The sequence below is a fragment of the Echinops telfairi genome, unplaced genomic scaffold (genome assembly GCF_000313985.2).
Source record: "Echinops telfairi isolate 266 unplaced genomic scaffold, ASM31398v2 ScPeMD7_5592;HRSCAF=6446, whole genome shotgun sequence".
Taxonomy (NCBI): Eukaryota; Metazoa; Chordata; class Mammalia; order Afrosoricida; family Tenrecidae; genus Echinops; species Echinops telfairi.
Window position 1 is genome coordinate 37,055,840 of NW_022109491.1, and position 13,672 is coordinate 37,069,511.

The 13,672-nt window shown below is 42.3% G+C and overlaps 1 protein-coding gene across 1 annotated transcript in view; it reads left to right on the plus strand.

Annotated features, from left to right (window-relative positions):
* LOC101655932 (SLX4 interacting protein) overlaps window positions 1-13,672 on the plus strand; it is a 180,139-nt gene that overhangs the window by 140,565 nt on the left and 25,902 nt on the right. Inside the window, exon 5 of the mRNA XM_045295169.1 lies at window positions 12,243-12,320. Coding sequence (XP_045151104.1) covers window positions 12,243-12,320 — 78 coding nt within the window. The remainder of the gene's footprint in view (window positions 1-12,242; window positions 12,321-13,672) is intronic.

Genomic DNA, 13,672 nt, shown 5'->3' on the forward strand with positions numbered 1-13,672 from the left:
AGGACTGTGGTCTCAGGGGACAACAGTCTATTGCCATAGCATCGTTCACAAAGAAAACGTTCTACATCCCACTTTGGTGAGTAGTATCTCGGGTCAAAAATGCCCCTGTTCAGTCACCTAAGGGGCAACTGTTGGTCTCTCCCCACAGTTAGTCCAGTGGACTAACAAACCACAAGTGTCAGTGCCCACAACTCAGACCAGAAGAACTAGTTGGTGCCTGGCTATCACTACCAACTACTCTGAAAAGGATCACATTAGAAGGTCCCGAATAGAGTGGGAGAAATACGTGGAACAAGACGGAAAATCATTGCAGAAACCAGGCTCACTAGTCGGAGAGACTGGTGGAACCCCAAAACCTATATTCTGCAACTAAACTCACCCTCGTGTTGAACAATCAGCCACTTGAGAGCAAAAGACCATTTAAAGTGAGAAGGGCAGCATTTACCCTTTCAAAGGACAACGTTCAGAGGGTTAAGAAAGAACAAGAAATAGAAACAGGAAGAGGGGAGGGAGCCGGATGTGGGATGCTGCGTTGAGGGGATCGCAGTAGATGAGCTGAAACAGAACGTATACAAACTGTTTAATGTAAAACTGACGATCTGTCCTGTAAACCTTCGACGTCACAATTTAAAAAATGTAAAAACCAAACAAAAACTCACCTTTCCCTAAATAAATAAATATGGCCTTATATAATTATTTTATTCACCATTTATTTTATTTTTTCATGGGACTAAGCAGTTGACCCCATTTGTTTTGGCATCAAATGGACATATCTCTATTGTGACTCAGTTCAGTACTGTCCTTATTTAAGGACATGAAATGTTATCTCAAGGGAACTTTGTGGAGTCTCTAAATGTCTTGGGTAATAAGTGCAATTTTTAGCTTAGGACCAAATAATCTTCTTACCATTCAAATTGTTTCCCAGTTGTGGTCTTAGACCAGGGTGCTGTGTCTCTATTCTAAATTTATGACAGGACTCTTATCTTTTGGTTCTCATCAAACAAATCCTTTTTCAACCTCACTGCTTGCCAGCAATGTACTGGGTCACCTCAGATCTATAACATGTTTTGAAAGACCCCATCAAAACATCCCCCCCACCACCAAAAAAAATTTCCAAAAGCCCTATTTTTTTTTTTTCTTTTTATTGAGGGCTCGTATAATTCTTATCACAAGCCATACATACATCCATTGTGTCAAGCACATATATACATTCGTTGCCATCATCATTCTCAAAACATTTGCCTTCTGCTTGAGCCCTTAATATCGGCTCCTCATTTCCCCCTCCCTCCTTACTCCCCCCTCCCTCATGAATCCTTCATAATTCATAAATTATTATTATTTGTCATATATTACACTGTCCAATGTCTCCCCCCACCCTCTTCTTTGCTGTCCATCCCCCAGGGAGGAGGCTATACGTTGATTCTTGTAATCAGTTCCCCCTTTCCACCCCACATTCCCTTCACCTTCCAGGCATCGCCACTCTCACCTCTGGTCCTGAAGGGGTCATCTGTCCTGCATTCCCTGTGTTTCCAGTTCTATCTGTACCAATGTACATCCTCTGGTCTAGCCAGATTTGTAAGGTAGAATTGGGATCATGATAGTGGCGGGGAGGAAGCATTTAAGAACTAGAGGAAAGTTGTATGTTTCATTGTTGCTACCCTGCACCCTGACTGGCTCATCTCCTCCCCACAACCCTTCAGTAAGGGGGTGTCCAGTTGCCTACCGATGGGCTTTTAGTCTCCACTCTGCACTCACCCACATGTACAATGATAAGATTTTTTGTTCTTAGATGCTTGATACCTGATCTCTTCGACAGCTCGTGGTCACACAGGTTGGTGTGCTTATTCCATGTGGGCTTTGTTACTTCTGAGCGGCTGCTTGTTTATCTTCAAGACTTTAAGACCCCAGACGCTGTATCTTTTGATAGCCGGGCACCATCAGCTTTCTTCGCCACATTTGTTTATGCACACATTTTTCTTCAGCAATCGTGTCGGGAAGGTGTGCATCATGGAATGCCAATTTAATAGAACAATGTGTTCTTACATTGAGTAAGAAATACTTGAGTGGAGAACCAATGTCCATCTTCTGCCTTAATTTCCCCACCCTCCTATATAAGTATATTTACACATGTACATGCCAGTATTTAGCCCTTTATAAATACCCTTTGTCACCTAGTTCTTTCCTCTATTTCCTTTTACTTTCCACTTGTCTCACTATCATGCTCAGCCTTCTTGCCACTGATTTTGGATCACTTGTTGCTCCCCTATCCCTGGGTTGGTCAGCACCACCTCCTTACCCCTGCCTCCCTCTCTCCCGTGTCCCCCTGGAACCATTGGTCCTATTGTTTTCTCCTCCAGACTATTCATCCAGCCTATCTTATCTGGATAGATCTGTAGAGATAATAATATGCACCAAGAATCAAGCCATAGCAAGATAGGCGATGAATGAAAACACAGCAATGACAACAAAAAAGAAAACCAATGACCCATAGAAGAATAAATTAATTAAAGGAAAAAAATTTTTTTTAAGAAAGAACTGTAAATAGATCAAGGTCTGATTTTTGATCTCTAGGCGTGTCCTTCAGTCAGGTCCAATGGGGTGCCACGAGTCTGTCCTTTGTACTCCCTCGGAGGCTCCCAGCTCTGCTCCCAGGGTTGCTCTGCCGCACATTTGCCTTGGTGTCATGGGTTCAGTCTGGGCCAGTCCAGACACTGAGTCTCCAGTGTTGACCTCCTTAGGGCCCTGGGCCAGCAAGGGACGGCGTGTCTGGTAGTGGGATCAGCCACATGGTCCACTCTGTGCATTGGCTGTTCGGAGTGGGGATATTGTCCTCCAGACCTGGTGGACCAAGATGTGCTCCCCTCTCTCTTCCTCCCCCTTCATTTGCTCCCGTGTGCTCTGATCAGACATGCCCCTCTCCCCTAGCTGCAGCTTCAGTGCTGTCCTCTAAAGTAAATTCTTCTCGGGGAGGGGTAGTTGTCCACGTAGCTGGTATGGGGGCTGAGCCATCAGGCCCCTCCACTGGCTCCCCACTCCTTGCCAGCACGCTACATTCATCTGGCAATGGCTTTAGGTCTGGTCCCTCTTTCCCTGTGGAGACACAAACAATACCCTCCCCTTGGGTGGGTTAGTGCCCTATTCCCCGACACATCTTTTTGTTTTTCTTTCCCTTTTCCTCTCTCCCTGCCCCCTTTTTAGTTGGCTACCATATGTACCCCTGCATTTGGTCTGGCCCCTGGGATACTACCTGGACTTCACCCCTGGAGTGTTTATATACAGTAGCTTTTTCCCTGTGCCCCTTTTTCATTTACTTTTCTGTCCTTTCATATATATATATATATAAATATAAACTTACCTCAGCGGACTCGTGTTATACTTGTCCTTTTGTGCTTGGCTTACTTCACTTAGCATAATTTCCTCCAGTTCTTCCCATGCGGCGATATGCTTCATGCGTTTATCACTGCTTTTTAGCAATGCATAGTACTCCATTGTATGTATGTACCAGTTTTTTAATCCATTTGTCTGTTGACGGAAATTTGAGTTGTTTCCAACTCCTTGCAACTGTGAATTGTGCCGCAATGAACATTGGAGCACAGATGTCCGGCCGTGGTTTGTTTCTTGCCTCTTCTGGGTATATGCCCAGTAGGGGGATTGCTGAGTCATATGGTAGCTCAATTTCCATCTGTTTTAGAAATTGCCAAATTGATTTCCATAATGGCTGTACATATCTACAGGTTGACCAGCAGTGGATAAGAGTTCTTATCTCACCACAGCCCCTCCAACACTTGTTGCTTTTTTATTTTTTTGAATTGGCAAAAGCCCTATCTTGTACTTGAGTCTTTCTCTTCCTTTGTAAGTGATGGTATCAAGCTCAATTCCTCTGATCTTTGTTCTAGACCTTCTGTTATAACAGATGACTTTCCAAATAGATCCACTTTCTGAAGTACTGAATTTTAATTTAACATTTTTTCTGAATGAAACAGATTTTAAAAGTAAATATCCTCCAGATTTTAAATATAATACATTGTTCTGATCTAGTCTAGTTCCTGAGACATGATTGATACTTAGTAAGTATCAGTCCCTTCTTTCCTACCCTCTTATTAAATTACACTCGTGTCTTCAAATAGAGGATGAAAATTAATTCATTACCTCACTGGAAACAGTCTTATATTTGAACTGCTGTCTAGACCAGAGCTGCTTCTGCATCAGTGCATGTCATTACCACCAAGTACCCTTTTTCAACCTGAATCTGAGAACAATACCCAGCAGATTTAAGAGGAATAAAATAGAATTCATCATCAAACAATGATATTTGAAGGTCTTTCTTAGAGTAAGATGTTATGATAGGATAATATCTATTTGAATACAAGAAAATCTAATCAATACAGCCATTAATCAAATTTATTCACCAAACACTAAAGCTAGTGAGGCAAAAGTTGACTAAAAAAGTTCACTCAGAATTTAATGAAACATGCAGTCTACATGCCTTGGTACCTATTAACGATGCGAATTAAAACATTGGAATCAAAGAGGAAGGAACAGCAGTTGGGAAATAAGGTCTTGATGAGAAAAATTAAGCTGAAAATTGCGTGATAGAATTTTAGAAGACCTGTGATTTGTTAATAGGAAATGTCTTTTTTCAACAACGCAAATGATTATAGAGGGACTTCCCCACATGGCATACAGAGAAATAAAATTGACTACATCTATGAGACAATGGAAAAACTCAATGTCAATAGCTAAAACCAGGCCAAGGACTGGCTGTAGAACAGATCTCCAATTGCTTATATGTAATTTTCACGCTGAAATTGAAGAAACTCAAGTCCATAATAGCCAAAATGCAACCTTGAGTATATCCCACTTGAATTTCAAGCACATCTCAAAAACAAATTTGATGCATTAGATATTAATGAAAGAATCCCTGGTGAACTGTGGGATGAAATGAAATACATCATTCATATAGGTCATTAAAAGATGGGAAAGAAAGAAAAGGTCAAAGTGGATGTCAGAAAGGACTGAAACTTTCTCATCATAGAGTAGCTAAGGCAAATGAAAGAAATGATGAAATCAATGAAGTGAACAGATAATTTCAAACAGCAGCTCGAGGTCACAAAGAAAAATATTATAAGTCTTTGAAATGTGCAAAGACTTAGCGTTAGAAAACCAAAAAGGAAGAACATGCTCGGCATATTTTAAACCGAAAGAAAGCAAGATAAAATTCAAGCCTCGAGTTGCGAAATAGAAACCGTTTACGGTCAAAATATTGAATTAATGCAGGAAGCATCCCCACAAAGGTAGAAAGAATCCAGAGTGACTCTGCCAAAAAGGACTGGTCGACATTCAACCATTTCAAGAGGTAGCATGTGAGCAAAACCCAGTGGTGCTGAAGGAAGAAGTCCAAGCTACACTGAATGCGTTCTCCAAAAACAAGGCTCCAGGAGTTAATGGTGGACCAATTGAAGTGTTCCGACAAGCTGATGAAGCTCTGGATAAACTCACTTGCCTAGCTTGGAAATTTGGAAGACAACTACTTGGAAGAGATCCAAATTTTGAAGACAACTACTTGGAAGAGATCCCATTCCAAAGAAAAGTGATCCAACAATGCTCAAATTATAGCACAGTATCATTGCTATCATATGCAAGTAAAATATTGCTGAAGATCATCCAACAATAGTTGCAGCAATAAATTGACAGGGAGCTGCCAGAAGTTCAGGCTAGATTCAGAAGAGAACGTGGAACAAGGAATAGCATTGCTGATGTCAGATGGATCTTGGCTCAAAATATAGAATACTGGAAAGATGCTCACTTGTGTTTTATTGACTATGCCAGGGCATTTGGTGTATGGATCATAACAAACTATGGATAGCCTGGAGAAGAATGGGAATTCCAGAACACTTACTTGTGCTCATGTGGAGCATGTACTTGGATCTAGAGATAGCATTGTGAACACAATAAGAGAATGCTACTTGGTTTAAAATCAGGAAAGGTCTGCAACATGGTTGTATCTTCTCACCATAGTTATTCAGTCTATATGCTGAGCAAATCATCAGAGAAGCTGGATTATATGAAGAGGAATGTGGCATCAGGAAGGCTTATTAACAACCTGCGGTATGCAGATGACCCAACTTTGCTTGCTGAAAGTGAAGAGGATTTGAAGCATTTGCTGATGTAGATCAAGGGTTGCTGCTTTCAGTCAGGATTGAAACTTCATGTAAAGAAAACAAAAATCCTTATAATGGAACCTACAGGTATACAGTCATCATAACAGAGAAAAGGTTGGCATTGTCAGGATCTCATCTTGCCTGGATCCACAATCAGTGCTCATAGGAGCAGCAGTCAAGAGATCCAAGAACACATTGCATTGGGTAAATTTGCTGCATCAGACCTCTTTAACGTGTTGGAAAGCAAGATGTTACTTTGAGTACTAAAGGTGCACTTGGCCCAAGCACTAATATTTTCATTCCCCTCATATGTATGTGGTAGTTTGAATAATGAATAAGGAAGACAGAAGAAGAACTGATTCCTTTGAATGATGGTGCTGTTGGAAAATATGAAAGTACCACCGATTTCCAAAAGAACAAACAAGTCTGTCTTGGAAGAAGTACAACCCGAATGCTCCTTAACATCAAGTGTGGTGAGATTCTGTCTCATGTCCTTTGAACATGCTATCAGGAGAGACCAGTCCTTAGAAAATGACTTCATGAGTGGTAATAGAGAGGGACAGCGGATGAGAGGAAGGCCCACGAGATAAGGCTGGGCACAGTGGCTGCCACAGTGGGCTCTGGCGCAGGACCAGGCGGTGCTTCGTTCTGTGGTCCATCGGATCATCGCGAGTTGAACCCGCTCCTGGGTGCCTAGCAACAACCAGCCTGGGTAGGGATGCTGACCTTTGCTAATATTTTCAGTATCTAAATAAAGTTGGGATTTTTTTTTCTTTGAAAGTGTCCTTTGAGTTAAATATTCCAGGTATCTGTGTTTGTAATTGTAATAATGCTTTTAGTTTAAACCTGCAATTTTCTCTAGCAGTTATAGAAGTCAATTAGTAGACCTCTAGCACTCTAAAAGATCAAGAACAAAGGTCAGATCCAGAATGACAGTAGTTCTACAGACTGAGCTAGTTTCTTTGAAAGGTTAGAATTATGACAAAGGGTAGGGGCAATTTATTCTAGATCAAATGATGTTTAAGAGACATAACCAAATTCAGTACAGATACGACCTTTAGTTGCCTCCTACTTTGAGGTGAAGAAGATAGTGAAGTACACCTTGTTAACCATCGGAGGCGTGAATAGGAACTGGTTGTTTCACTGGTTGAGGTGATAGTGTTTTGATAATGGAGGAGAATGCTCCTGTTTGGGAGAGCGTACCCCGACTTGAAAACTCACTGCCATCGAGTCAATCCTGACTCTTGGGGACTCTGTCTGACAGGGTAGAGCTGCCCCCGTGTGTTTGCAAGGCTGTAACTCTTTATGGGAGTAGAAAGCCCCATCTTTCTCTCTTGAAACCTCTGGTGGTTTTGAACTATAGACCTTGTGGATCAGAGCCCCGTGCGTAACCACTAAGCCATCAGGAATAAAGTGTCACAATGTCTAATTTATTTTGAAATGGCTTATCAAATATGTCTGTGAAATGTGGAAAAATATTCACCATTGTTGAACATAGGTGGTGGATTTGGGAGTCTTTGTGCCAAAATGTTTCTCTCTTCTGAATGTTTGAACTTTTGCATAATTGTATGCGTGATGATACAAATGAGAAAGTCATCTCAAAAAGAAATGGGGGTGGGGGATCCCCGCTGGCTTCCCTGAGCCTGCCTTGTGATTTGGGAAAAGACTTTGCTGGAGGAGAGCCAAGCAGGTGTTCACCTACCAGGACTTTCCTGTTGGCTCAGCCAGTCACACAGGCATTTCCCCAGCTCCCCCAGGAGTGACTGTAATAAGTAGGGGTTAGGGCTTCCTGCTGTTCTGCACCGTTCCATAGACTCCCTTTGGCAGTACTGGGGAAGCTCAAGTCCCCTCGGCTGTGAGTCCACTGGAAAGCAAGTGAGGCTGGATCGTTTTACAGTAAGAACTCCCAGTCTGATATTTGCTCTCAGACTCGTGGGACTAGGAAATAGAACAACCCATGTAAGTGACCACTCCCACAAAGCACATTACTTGCTGGAGCGCGGTACTGCTTACAAAGAATCGGCTGCCTTGCTAAGGCAGCGTAGAATCTTCTTCAACCCTATTTGATTTTTCTTGTCAGTGTTTTGCCTTTCTATTCATAAAGCCTCCCTATTACTGATAAAGCCAAGTTTATTCTAGACAGAATATAAAATAAAACAATCCCAGAACTCTGGTTCTTTCTTAAAACATGGACTTCCCTGTCTGTCGGTCTCATAGACATTGTTGACTGGATGGCTCTTCTTTGTTTTGTTTTATTTGGAGACTTGATAGCTTTGGTGAACCAGAAGAAAGTGCATTTCAGCTTTGGGGCTTCCATGGGAGTTCTCAGTGAAAGAGTGGTAAGGATACTAGTGCTTTACAAAGAACAGAACCCAAGAGGTCGCCTTGCTGCTACTTAGAGGCGAGGGGCAGAGACGAGGAGCCCCTGCTGGCAATGGACAGTCACGTGGCTTTAAGCAACTCAGAAACCTGTAGAGGTGTCAAAAAAGTGTATGAACAAAATGGAATAAAACGATAACAGAATTTTTACATAGACTTTTGAAGCCCCTTTGTAGGTTATTTCTACAGATGCACATACTTGAAGAGTCCTTGTGGAAAGATGCTTTCGTTATACAATTATCCACATTTCAACCCCAATCACTTCCTATGTTTAACGACAACTCTCTCAAGTTTAGGAGGACCATAGTAGCCAAACGTCAATGTGGTATATAAGTGATTCATAATCTTGGAAAACCTTGCTGAGGTTTTTCTGTCTTGCCAAACCCTAAGCCCTACCCCAGACTGCACCACACCGCATCCGGCTCTTACCCCTGGGTCTGTTGTACTTAGGACACTCGTGTAGCAAGCTGGGAGCTGGTGCCTAGAGGAGACCAAGCAAAAGGATTCCTGGACGCTTGGCCAAAATGGTGTTTAGTTTTCGAGAACAGTAGAGGATTGCTTTCAACCAAGCTAAGTACAGAATCATAGTGGCCTGATGATCTCTGAAGATGCTTTTAGGAAGTGCAAAGATAAGAATGTCTTCTGTATCTCTACTTGTTATGTATAAGCCCAAACTCACTGCCATCGAGTCGATGCCACACATTGCCACCCTCCTGTGGGTTTCTGAGACTGTTAACTGTTTACAGGAGTAGAAAACCCCATTTTTCTTCAGCAGAGCAGCTGGTGGTTTTGAACTGCCAACCATATGGATCATAGCCCAGCGCATAACCACTACACCACCGTGGCTCCCTGAGAAACGACACAAGCACCTTTGGTGTTTAATTTCTCCTCATGTTTCTCTTTAAACAGTAACATTTCATATGAGTAGTCGATTTTGGATTAAGCAGGTGGACGGTCTTTTTCACACATTACACTTGCCAATTCCCACTGCGGTGTTGTTAGGGATTTTCTCCCCGTTGAAACTACCAATAACAAAAACACTCTAGGAAGGATTCCTTTTAACATAACCTTATCCCCGGGTTGGGCGGTAGAGTGAGGGCAAATACCCTCAGTCCCCCTAGTAATTTTAGCAACCAACCCCTGAAGTCGAATTTGACTCACACTGCTTCACTTTTCTACAGTGCAAAGACTTCATTGTTTAGCAGACCAAGGAGGAGGTACAGATCAGGGCGGAATATCTCCAGATATCAGACTCCCTGAACTCAAACTTTTAGCTTTCCTGGTCAGTGTCATACTGAGCCCTTTCCTGAGACTATTTTATTGCTAGGCATTTTGTACCAGGAGGGGTTTGTTTTTGTTTTGAATTTGAACGTGCCGTCTTAAGCCGCTAGAGCTATAAGCATAAATACAATTTCACCAAAGGCAGAATGACTTGAATATTCCTTATGTTTTTGTTAACCCCTTTGGAAGATGCTAATTACAAACCATTACTTTAGAAATCTATGTTAAATCTTGCTGCCTGTTGGTTGGCCCACCGTGCAAAGGGCCCGTTTCCCCCAGCAGTAGGGCAAGTGAACAGATGAGGAAGTCACTTAACCTCACAGTAACCTACAAAAGGAAGAATCTGTTTTCAAGGAGCCAGAGTAACGGCGATGCTGTGCACACTTCGGTTGACATTTAAAGCAGAGGCAAACCCTGTGGCCAAGATGCACTCCATTTTCAAGTGTTATTAAGAAGATACCTAGTTCATCTACATTAATCTCGGGATTACCTCTCCATAGATGTCACTCTTGTTTCAGAATCTGGTAACCGAAGCCATGTTGCTGTCAGCTTGTTTGGACAGAGCATCAATTCTGGAGTCACTGGTGTCCTGGAGCTTTCTGTCAGTGTGCCAGGGGGATACTGACTGTAGAGTTGTTTCGGAACAGACATAACCGTGAGCTTTGGGGAGACTGATGATCCGTGGGGGGTGGGGGGGTGTCACCCCTGGCAACTCTCTGCCCCTCCGAATTGATGCATAAAGGACTGTCTGACAGCGTGGCGATTTTCTGAGGCTCTCACAGAACTTGGGGACCATCATCGCTTGCTGATGAACCTTTCATTCTGGATTCTACCAGAAAGTACTTAACTGTGTTAACCAGGAATTTTTTTACTTGACCTCAGAAAAACAGTCTAGAAGCACACATCGTTCCTCTAGCTCCTGAATGCTTCCTTTCCCCACCTACTACCATGACCTAGTTTTACCTTAAAAACCTGGCTAGACCAGAGTACATCAATTGGTACAGATAAGAGCTCACAACATATGGAGTTCAGGACAGATAAACCCCTCAGGAGTAGTAGTGGGAGTAGCGATATGAGGATAAGGGAAAGGCGGGGGGTGGGGGTGGGGGGTAGAGAAAGGGGAACTCATCACAAGGTAACAGAAATGTGGGTAAAGAGAGACAATGGATAATGTTAGACACAAAATAACAACAATAATATATAATTGATCAAGGAGTCATGAGGGTGGGAGAGTGGTGGAGGGAGGGGAAAAAAGAGGAGCTGATACCAAGGGCTTAAGTAGAAAGAAAATGTTTTGAAAATGTTGATGGCAACATATGTACAAGTGTGCTTAATACAATTGAATGATGGATTGTTATAAGAGTTCTTGTAAGAGTGCCCCAAGAAAATAATTACTAAACAAAAACAAAACAGTCTGTAGAAACGGTGATCCCCAAGATGGGTGAGTTGGGGAAGCAAGGAAGGAATTGTGCTGGTACTTCTCACGCGGGATAGTAATATTGTCTCCATTTTTGCAGATGGGAGGATGTACTGCTTTTGGCTAGGCTTCTTTTGCTTGATATTATATTTGGGGTGTTTTATTATCTGTTATTATTTCCTGTAGTTGTTGGTTATTCATCTAAAAGGGAATGAATTCTAATTCATTCATAAGTTTATGGTTTGGTTTGTTTTTGGTGAGGGGACAGTTGTTGGCTGGATGTTTGAATTGGTTCCTGTTTGGGACTGTTATAAAGAGTGCAATAATGAACATTGTATGTTCACACGTCTGTTCAGCTTTAGAGGATACTCACGCATTTTCTCCAAAGGGGGTGTATGAATGTGCATTCCCAAGTGCCATATATGAGAATTCCAGTTGCTCTGTCTTCTTGCCAACACTTGGTACTGTCATTTTCATTTAGACCATTCTGGTAAGTTGGAGAGGGTTTCTCTACTGTTAAATGGCTTTTTATCTTGTGGAGTATAAAGGCTTTGCTGTACTTGAATTCAGATAACCCATTTGAGCAAAATACAGCCATCTTGAAAAATGTTTTAAATGTTTTTGTTTCTTTTCCCCCCTGTGAGCTAGTAAGCATTAGAAGATACATGAGTAAGATCAGTGTACTGACTCAGACAGAATTAATCATTCCATCTTAGAGGACTGATTTTCAGGCCTGCTAGTCAAATCCCATAATTTATTTCATTTTACAGATGAAGTGACTGAGCCACTCAAGGGACTAGGGTACAGGGATAGGTCTCCTAGATGAGCCAAAATTGTAATGTTTACCCCTTCCTCTCGAGCGAGGCCTTCTATTGATTCTTTTCTTCTTTCATTTGCCAAATAATTATTGAATGCAGACTTTGTGGCAAGCACAGGCCTGGGCCCCTGGGATTCAGTGGGCAAACAAGCTTATAATCGAATGGTGCCTTCTTCCATTTTCACAGGCTACGGCTTGCAAATCACAGCTTACTTCCTCAAGAGAGGAATACGCCTGCGCTGCATCAGAGGCTCACCAAGTGCTGGTAAGGAACACATTTCTTGGGTCATCAGGCCTTTTGCCCAATCAACTTGCTCTGGAGATTAAAATTAAAGAGGGAAGATGCCTACTTGCTTCAACTGCCTTAAGACAGTTGAAGTAGTACTTTAAAATATTTCCAAGCACTTGTAACTCCCATCCTCCCAAATTCCACTGTGTTTCTTGCCCGTGCGAGAGCAGTGAGCCACACTGGACTTCAGCATCTGGTTGAACTGTGAATCACTTCTCCAGCGTGGAGCTAGTGGGTATCTTAGAGAACACTTCCATAGCCTGAGTCATCACAGTGTTGAATCGGTCTGTGACAGAGCCACCGTTTCCCCAAGTCAACTTGTTCATTGAGGAAATTAGGTCAGTGTGTGCAACAACTTGGGGTTGTTGGTCTCTGACTTTATCTGCATTTTGGAGAGAAAATCCATCTTAATATCTTTGGACTATTTCTGTATATAAATTATGAAATGAGGACATTAAAAAAATAATTTTCAGTGCTTTGCTCTCAGCATCTTTTCAAGTATCAATGTTTTCTTAATTTTCAGTGATGCTTGAGTGTATCACCCTCTTAATGGCGAGCATTTTGTGTACCTCAGTAAAATAAGGAAGCTAATGCTGTCTTTCAAATTGCTCCCCTTCGCTCTGTTGTAGTTGTTAGCAGCCATCAGGTCAGCCCCCTTGTACAAGAAGAGCAGACCTTTATGTCCGCTGAGGTTTTCATTGACTGGTTTTCAGAGGTAGGTTACCAGGCTTTCTTCCTAGTTTGCCTAGGTCGAAAAGCTCCTCTGAAACCTGCTAGCATCATAGTAGCGCACCAGCCCCCACTGGCAGGTGAGTAATGACTGCCTGTGAGGTGCACTGGCCAGAAAGCAAGCCCAGGTCTCCCAAACCTGCTCACATACCAGCTGAAAACCAGAGCCACTGCCAGCAACTCAGTTCTGACTCATAGTGACCCTGGACAGATCTTTGGAGGCTGCATCTCTTGACAGGTACAGATAGCCTCAACTCTTTTCCCCAGAGCAACTAGTGGTTTTAGACCACCGACCTTTGGCTTAGCAGTCTAATGCTTACCCACTTTTCTCTGTCGGAGCTGCCTATGTCTTTTCATCATGTCAATGTTAGCGTGAAACAGCTCTCATCATGACCCGAACAAAGAAAAGGGGTGTGGGGGCTGATTTCTGTTGATACAATACTTGGTGCCAAAATGTTTTGTTAGATCTACTATTGTAATATTCATAGTTTTTAGACAAGAAAATGGAAGCACAAACAAGGGATTATTTGGCATAACTTATCTGATCATTTTTATTCTAATTCTGATCCATTACTAAAACTTTCGTATTTTATCATGAT